This window comes from Trachurus trachurus (genome assembly GCF_905171665.1).
Source record: "Trachurus trachurus genome assembly, chromosome: 12".
Taxonomy (NCBI): Eukaryota; Metazoa; Chordata; class Actinopteri; order Carangiformes; family Carangidae; genus Trachurus; species Trachurus trachurus.
In genome coordinates this window covers 18,564,664-18,573,902 of record NC_139908.1, presented here as the reverse complement: position 1 = coordinate 18,573,902, position 9,239 = coordinate 18,564,664, and the positions used below count along the sequence as shown (strand labels likewise).

Genomic DNA, 9,239 nt, shown 5'->3' with positions numbered 1-9,239 from the left:
ATGTGGTTTTAAATATTGGCTGTCCACATACTTTTGGCCAGACAACAATGTTTTCATTTCAGCTTCAACCGCTTATGTAGCCTACTGCACGTGGAAACACTGTAATCACAATATTGACACCACCCATGACGTGGATCATTAATCATTCGGCCTCACACAGTCCCCATCCCACACACACACAGGCATACACAGACACACATACACATACATACAAGTTGTAAGCCTGCGAGGTCGAGCTGCTGCAGTGGGCTGAGCATCAGCGACGCAATTCTTAATTAAGGTCCCCGCCTTTGAATCCCTCTCTATCTCATTGTCATTCCTCCTCTCCACTGGCTCATGACATTCTCCGTTCATCCTCATCAATATGTTAGGGACAGAAATGTAACCGGCCGACATGTCGGTTATATAACACATCATAGCGGCCGTGGAATAAATATTCACGGCCTTACCTGAACACTGCAGAACACTTCATTACGAGTAAAAGTTCTGCATTCAACACTTTAGCTCATGTAACAAAATGGGCTCACACAGGGTGACACGATTTAACAAGAGCTTTTGCTGCAACAACCTTATTTGTTCTGGTATCATTATGATGCCAGATGTTCCCTGATGTTACTGTTATTGATGTGTTACTAATATTACTAAGTGAGTTTGGCAGCTTTATCAGTCTTTTCTACTTGTGCTACGGTTGCACTATATAGGAGCATTTACCATTAACATATTGCTGCTTCCTCACAGAGGAAACTGATTTGTGCAAGTTATAAAATCTCTTAGTAGCTGCTTAGGTCTATAGTTACTCTTGACACTTTTTTTAATTAAAAACTTTTTTAAGGGGCTTGGCTGAAATCCTGGCTATTTGCCCTTATGCATGTCAGTTGTGTAATTATCAAAGGACATGCACATATATTATTTTTTATTATCCTGCAACACTGCTACTTATATGTGCTACTCAACAATGTATCAGCTGAATAAAAGGTCATGCTGTCCTTGTAGTCTGTGTGTCAGCATAAATAACAACACGCCTCTGCACTGTCACCTAAAGACGCCCGTGTTCGACCTCATTCAAAGGGGAATGCGTTCCTTTTTAACTGTGTGAACTCTGCAGGCTGGAGGCTGGGACAGACTGGGTGCTCGGCTCGCAGGGTTGGGCTCGTCTGCCTGCTCCAGCCTCGTTTCTACTGCAGTGCCATTTGAAAACACTCCAACCCTTCTGCAGTGCACTGGAGCCCAGAGCTGATGTTGAATGCCCTCCCCCCCACCCCCACCCTGTACTCGCCCATCCCTCACACACCCCGGTTCTGCCGTGCGTGTACATCACGCCACCGTAGGGCATCCGAAAGCACCTGCGGGTTCTGAGCGAGCAGCACAACGGTGAAATATATTCATCTGACGTCCTGCGGCCGGCGCGAGGGGCCTGAACAGAGAGAGAGAGACATGGGGCAGCGGTCAAGGACGCTGTAACGTCAGCAAGCGAGGAGATTGTGGGTGTGGCTCCTGGTGTATTATCATTGACAATACATAGGGTATTAGTGCTTAAAATAGACAGACACGCACACATAGGAGGAGAAAGTAATTGTGACCATCTCTCCCATCCCCTCTCTCTCTCTCCCCCTCTGTCTGCCTTTCTGTCTCTGGAGCAATCTAAAATTGGCCATGCTTGATGTATTAGCTCTGCTTGACTAAAGCTTGCAATGGAAAGCCAATGAGGGGGGGGACAGGGAAATGCAGACAGGTGATTTATGGCAAACAGCAAATTCAGTGCTGAAAAGTTGACTTAAGTTTTCTGGCCACAATCTATGTAGATCCGCGATGTGCAGACTTTTAAACAGGTCATCAGTTCAAAGATACATCTCTATTGATTCATCGTTTTCAGGAATTCAGCTCCGAGAGCAAGATGATCACCCGGAATCAGGTTGCAGGTCTTAATAATATGGCCTCCCCTATAGATAAGTGCACTGATGGTTTTTATATGTTTAAACACATTAAGTGATGGAGCCTTAGAAAGAACTGATGCAGCTGTTTTTTTGGTGCATTCTCTCAAATGATTGGTAATCGTTTCGCATTGACCGGAATGACCCGAGATTAGAGTGAAGCATCAAGATTGATAGGAGATCAATAGCCGGTGGGTGAGGGCCGAGCCACCACACCGCCGGGCTGACACTGACGCTTCACTGTCCAGGGGAAATGTCTCAGCAAAAGGATTGATAACTCACAAATCCCACATAGCTTTGCACCACCATATTGGAGATCCTATATAGGCTATAGCTGCAGAGATACTGTCCCAGAAGGAAGAGTGTGTGTCTGTGTGTTATGCAAATGTTAAAACTAGGAAAGAGTGCACAATGTTATTAAATATGCATACCAAACTGCAAACCTGTCCCCCATACAGGAGAATATATTTGAAACTGTCCCAGCACTACAATGCTTTTGCATTCAGATTTCACTGGGGTCAACAACCACAATCCGATATCCACTTACCAGGACTTTCCAATGGTCCTCATATGTTTACTTTAGGTAGGTTTTCATGCTTTGCCGACGTTGACTACACCACTTAAACAGTCAAAACCCAACAGATGTCATACTGTGGCCTTCCTGATACCAACACGACACCACCACCACCACCAACAACAACAACACAGCACTAAAGCTCTCCCTGCCATTCAATCAATGACAACATCCAGAGATATATACACTTGTAACAAATGAATTCACTTCTCCTGCAAATCATACCAAACACACCTCATAGTCAAAAGGTGCATCAACAAATGTACGGTTGTTAAACCCAGAGAGTGCAACTCAAATGGGAACAAATGTCAGCAAATAAATTGTTTATTGTAAAGAAAATAAACTGTGTGAGTCAGTAACATCAATGCTGTAAAATTCTGTAAAGTGAAGAAACACGCCAAAGGCCAAAATAAATAGAAAGCAGGGCTAAGCCTTTTATATCCTAGGCGCAGTGGGGCAACACACACACGCACACACACACATGCAGCCTGGGCGGGGGCTGTCACATATTCACTCTCATATTCTATTTTTTCCATCATGAATATTAGTGCACAAATTAGGAAACATGTTAAACAGCCTTACAGTCACAGAAACACACCAAGAAGCTATGCTCTCTTGATTTTAAAAAGTTTGAGTGACAAGACAAGCAAGACAAACTCTTTGTGTTCATATTAGTCAATATTCAACATGTAGACTCTGTCATGGTGTGATTGCATTCACAGCTCACTTCAATAAGCAGTGAATAAAAACAAGACTGTCATTTTATCAGAGATTTCAACTGAGTTGTGTTTCACTGGTTGCTGTCCATGGTGCTGAAACTACAACATCTATCTATCTATCTATCTATCTATCTATCTATCTATCTATCTATCTATCTATCTATCTATCTATCTATCTATCTATCTATCTATCTATCTATCTATCTATCTATCTATCTATCTATCTATCTATCTATCTATCTATCTATCTATCTATCTATCTATCTATCTATCTATCTATGGGACACCCACACAGCTCCTCCAGCCCACGTGGTTCGGAGTGAATGGGACCCTGGACCATTAGCAGACGGCCTGAGGGGGATGCGCCCTCCCCTCCCTTCCATCAATGGACGAGACACGAGTGCTTGGACTTGGCTTGTTCGCGACACAGCCTCAGATATAAAAGGAGCAGACAGAGGAGCTGTTAGACGCTGTGAGAGCCATACACCCCTCACCTGCACACACACACACACACATACACCCACATACACTTGCTATACACGCCTCCTGCACAGTCCCACCACTTCATCCCTGCGCACATCCCCTACGGTTCGTGTAACCGGATGAGTTACCCGGTGGACACGGTAGGGAGCCCCTTCCGGAGAGTTATGGATACTAGGACGACCGGCTACGGCTACAGCCGCTCCAGCGGCACCCCCTCCAGCGGCTTTCGCTCCCAGTCTTGGTCCCGGGCTAGCCCTGGCTCCACCATGACCACATCCTACAAGAGGAGCGTGAACATGCCGGTAACTCGCGGCTACAGCTCCACGGTGCTCAGCTCCGCCGACAGCGTTGATTATAATCAAACCTCCATCCTGAACGGAGACTACAAGCGATCTAACGAGAAAGAGCAACTTCAAGGGCTCAACGACCGGTTTGTTGTTTACATTGACAAGGTGCACTACCTGGAGCAGCAGAACAAGCAGATCGAGGCGGAGATCCAGGCACTGCGGGAGAAGCAGGTGTCGCGCTCCCAGCTGGGCGACCTCTATGACCAGGAGCTGCAGGAGCTGCGCTCGATGCTGGAGCAGATCCACCATGACAAGGCGCAAATTCAGCTCGACACCGACCACATCGATGAGGACATCCAGCGGGTCAGGGACCGCTTCGACGAAGAAGCTCGCATCCGGGAGGAGACGGAAGCCATCATCCGCGTCCTGAAGAAGGACATGGGAGACTCGGAGTTGGTGAAGTCAGAGTTGGACAAGAAAGTTCAGTCGCTGCAGGATGAGATCGCCTTCATCCGCAACAACCACGAGGAAGAAGTGAGCGACCTCATCGCCCAGATCCAGGCTTCTCAGGTGACCGTGGAGCGGAAAGACCTCCAGAAGGCGGACATCACCGAGGCTCTCCGGGAGATCCGCTGCGAGCTGGAGGGTCACTCCAACCAGAACCTGCAGCAGGTGGAGAACTGGTTCATGTGCCGCTACGCCAAGCTCACCGAGGCAGCCGAGCAGAACAAGGACGCCATAAAGTCCGCCCGTGATGAGATCTCCGACTACCGCCGCCAGCTGCAGTCCAAGACGGTGGAGTTGGAGTCGGTGCGCGGGACAAGAGACTCACTGGAGAGGCAGCTGAATGACATCGAGGACCGCCACAACAGCGACCTGTCCAGCCTGCAGGTGAGGAGACAGCTCCGGGTAAAGAGCTGGAGATAGGCTTGAATAGTTTGAATGGACTTTAATTGATGTTTTAGATCAAACAAATATTTTTTATGTGTTTTTAAAACTTTATAACCGGTGTGGTGTGTTGACTTAACTATCATGGAAAAGATCATACAGAAGTTATTATAGCCCGACGTAAAATTTCACATTTTTTATCACAGTGACGCAGTTTTTATTTGAGGCACTGAAAAAAAAAAATCCAAGTTCCTTGATAACAGCATGATAGGCTATAATAGTATTTCCTGGGTGGTAAAACAATCTCTGATCCTGCATTTCTCTCAAAAGCAGTGAGCTCACTTTCTTTTCAAGCTTGAAAGATTTCTGAGTGTAAGGAAATAGTTAAAGGGAGACACTGCAGCAGACTCTCTCTCTCTCTCCCTCCCCCTCTCTATGTCTCTCTCCCTCTGTCTTGCTGAGTCAGAGGCATGGGTCGATGCCTTTCATTGGCTCTGCATCACATCACTGAGACTTTGGGGTAAGGGTGGGGGTGTATTGGACAAGTGTGGAGGCTGCCCTTGAAAAAAAAACAAGGCATTCAATCATCTCTAGAGTACTGTATTGCGTCAGAATATATTACAACAATATCTCTCAGTGAATAGACCACTACACAGTTTACAATAAAAGAGGGATGGATTTCAAAAAGCCCTGAGTTTAACTAAGGCAAGGTCAATTACAGAGAGAGGTTTTTAAAGTGGGGAATTGTTGCTATGAGTCTCCGCGCAGTGACTTTGCAAACTGCAAAGCAAATATAGCTTCGTCCTGTGTGTTGTTTTGTTGTATTTAATCAACCTTGTGTTGTCTTTGCTTTGTGTTTCCTCAGGAGACGATTCACCAGCTGGATAATGAGCTCAAGAGCACCAAATGGGAGATGGCACGTCACCTGCGCGAGTACCAGGACCTCCTCAATGTCAAGATGGCCTTGGACATTGAGATTGCTGCATACAGGTACAAAATAAGTAGTTTAGAATGGATATTTACACAAATTATACAGAATTACTTCACTTCTCTATATCAAATGCAAGTTTTAAAAGTGTCATGTATACATTTATCGTCCTGCCAGGAAACTCTTGGAGGGTGAGGAGACCCACTTTAGCACTTTCCCTTACCGCCAGACGGTCACAACCAAAATCCCTAAGCCTAAATCAGAACCTCACAAACTTAAGGTGCAGCACAAGTTTGTGGAGGAGATCATCGAGGAGACAAGGGTGGAGGATGAGAAGACTGACCTTGATGAGGCCTTGGCAGAGATAGCACAAGAGCTGTCCGCCACACTCGGAGAGGGAGGAGACGAGGAGGAGAAAGAGGGGGGAGAGGATGAGGAAGCAGAGGGTGAGGCTGAAGAGGGAGAAGAAGAGGGAGGAGAGGGGGAGGAAGTTGTGAGCGCCACTGATGCCAAAGTGACCTCTAGTGCTAAGGAGGAAGAGGAGGGAGAAGAGGAGGAGGAAGAGGGAAAGGGAGGTGATGAGGATGAAGAAGGAGAGGGAGAAGCTGGTGAGGAGGGAGAGAAAGAAGATGAAGGTGAGGCCGAGGGAGAAGATGAAGGAGAAAAGGGGGATGACGCAGAGGCAGCTGATGAAGGAGAAGAGGGAGGAGAGGAAGAGGAGGAGGAGGAAGTAGTTGAGGAGACAGTACTTTGCTCCAAAGCTCCAGAATCTAAAGCCTCTCCTGACAAAGAGAAGGCTGGAGACAAAGAGGGCAGTGGAGGAGAGGAGGAGGCAGCAGAGGAAGCTGAGGCCGAGGAGGAGGGCGGTGATCAGGATGAGGATGCAGGCAGTGATAAAGCCTCCAAAACTGAAGATGAGAAAGAGGAGAAAGATGATGCAGACAAAGGCAAAAAGGAAGATGAGAAGGTAAAAGATGACAAATCGGAAGAGGTAGTCAAGGTTGAGGCTCTCAAAACAGAAGCTGCAAAGCCTGAGGCCAAGAAGGAAGAGCCTGCAAAAACAGCGGTAACAAAACCTGACACCCTCAAGCCTGCCTCCCCTAAGTCTGAATCACCTAAACCTGGATCTCCTAAATCTGAATCTCCCAAGCCTGCATCTCCTAAATCTGAATCTCCCAAACCATCATCCCCTAAATCTGAATCTCCTAAACCATCATCCCCTAAATCTGAATCTCCTAAACCATCATCCCCTAAATCTGAATCCCCTAAACCATCATCCCCTAAATCTGAATCTCCCAAGCCTGTATCTCCTAAATCTGAATCACCCAGGCCTGCATCTCCTAAATCTGAATCACCCAGGCCTGCATCTCCTAAATCTGAATCACCCAGGCCTGCATCCCCCAAGTCTGAATCACCCAGGCCTGCATCCCCCAAGTCTGATTCACCCAGGCCTGCATCCCCCAAGTCTGATTCACCCAGGCCTGCATCCCCCAAGTCTGAGACTCCCAAGGAAGACTCAAAGGCTGAATCTCCCAAACCTAGCTCCCCAAAAGCAGAGTCCCCCAAGTCTGAATCCCCAAAACCTGAATCTCCAAAAGCCGAGTCCCCCAAGTCTGAATCCCCAAAACCCGAATCTCCAAAAGCTGAATCCCCAAAAGCTGAAGCCCCAAAAGCTGAAGCCCCAAAGGTTGAGGCCGCAAAGCCTGATGCTCCTAAAGCTGCTGAAGAGAAACCGGAGAAGAAGAGCGACTCAACAGAGGACAAGCCGGTGGAAAAGAAGGATGTTGCCATGAATGGCGATATAGACAAGAGCAGCCCAGAAGAGCCAGAGAAGAAGGATGAAGTCGACGTGCTTGCTAACGGCGTGGACGAGAGCCCCGTGAAGGAAGATGGCAGCCAGAAAGTTGTGATCACCAAGACTGTGGAGACGATCACCACCGGAGAGGACGGATCCAAGCACGTCACCAAATCTGTCACTGTGACCGAGACAGTGAAGGAGGTTGAGGAGACGATGCAGGAGAAGATGGTCTCCACCAAGAAGACCGAGAAGCACTCCACCCAGTCCATCAAGCAGGTGTCAGAGGGCGACTGAGCAGACTCCAGGCGGCTAATCCGACGGGCGAGTAGGAGACGGAGGCGGGGCCCAGTGGAGGGGACACGAAGACAAGCAATCACCCCAGAACTAACATAACAAAGAAAATCATACAGCTAGAGCGATGTAATAAAGATAACCACTCTCAAACATACAAAACAAATCATAGAGAGAAGCCAAATCTTAAATGCTACAAATTTCAAAAATGCATGTTGAGTGAAAGCTTTAAATGGGCTTCGCTGCAGCCGCGGTCAGGAGCAAGTGACTGAGACATTTTATTCTCTTAGTTTTTTTCTTTCTGCCGTTCATGGTTGAGCTCACGGGTGGGAGGGAGGGGGGTCTCTGCATGCTAGCTCAGGGGAGGGGAGTACTTTCCCCTCTTATCTGTATGTATGGTAGAAATACACTGTAAAAAGAGTAAATATATAAAAGGAATAAATGCGTTGTGGGTGGGAGAGTGAGAGAAATATTATTCAAGTTCAGAGGATTTTTGAGTTTAAGTAAAAGAGGGGGACAGACAGGCGGGAGGGTCCTCGATGTAGACACGATGCTCTACTGAAGAAGCCTTACTTGACTAATGAAGATATCAACTGAGCCAAAAAAGAAATAAATACACAACATATAGCGAAGAAAGACACAGGCAGCGATATGATAAACACATGACCATATACAATACATCCAGTAACTGAAGCAAACTAAAGCTTAACAAACTGAAGAAACTCTTAGCCTTAAACATGCTTTTTATCAGTGTCTGTTATGTTTACCTGAGTGCAACTGAAAAAAAACTGTAAATGCGCAGATACATGCATTCTTGTATGCATAGGATGGACTTGAATTTAAATACAGAAATAAATGAGGTGCTACTGTTTGCAATCCCATGACTTTACTCATCATGAACAATTTCCCAGCAGCATTTGCTCAATAAATGTCAATGAATTAAAAAAAAAAAAATCTTGTGTCTTGTCTTTTTATATTATTCTGCCAAAAGAGGACTGACAATGTATCATGGACATGTATCTACATATGTTATACACACAAAGATGTTTACAACAAATCAGAATTTGACATAGTTACCTACTCAATTAAATCATTCTTACTAAAAAACATAATTACTAATACAACTCTGGAGACAGCAGCTAAATACTGAGCAATACATAGGCTAATACATATGACAATTTAGGGCTTTCCTGGACAATCCCAAAGATTATCTTTAATCTGACTTTTGATTTCATAGTCAAAATGGAGGATGTTCTAGACATTAGTAAATGTCTCCTCAGAGTTACCATTAATAGGCAGTCATTGCTGGTGAGATCTCCCATCCCTCACACTGCCTCCTC

At 46.2% G+C, this 9,239-nt stretch overlaps 1 protein-coding gene across 1 annotated transcript; it reads left to right on the top strand.

Moving 5' to 3' along the window:
* Positions 1-3,826: 3,826 nt before the first annotated feature.
* nefma (neurofilament medium chain a) lies at positions 3,827-7,991 on the top strand (the record flags this gene model as incomplete). The annotated part of the gene is made up of 3 exons (XM_083983025.1): positions 3,827-4,885; positions 5,748-5,872; positions 5,988-7,991. 3 exons carry the CDS (start codon positions 3,827-3,829, stop codon positions 7,900-7,902), a joined length of 3,099 nt encoding a protein of 1,032 aa, XP_083839151.1. The 3' UTR covers positions 7,903-7,991.
* Positions 7,992-9,239: the final 1,248 nt, after the last annotated feature.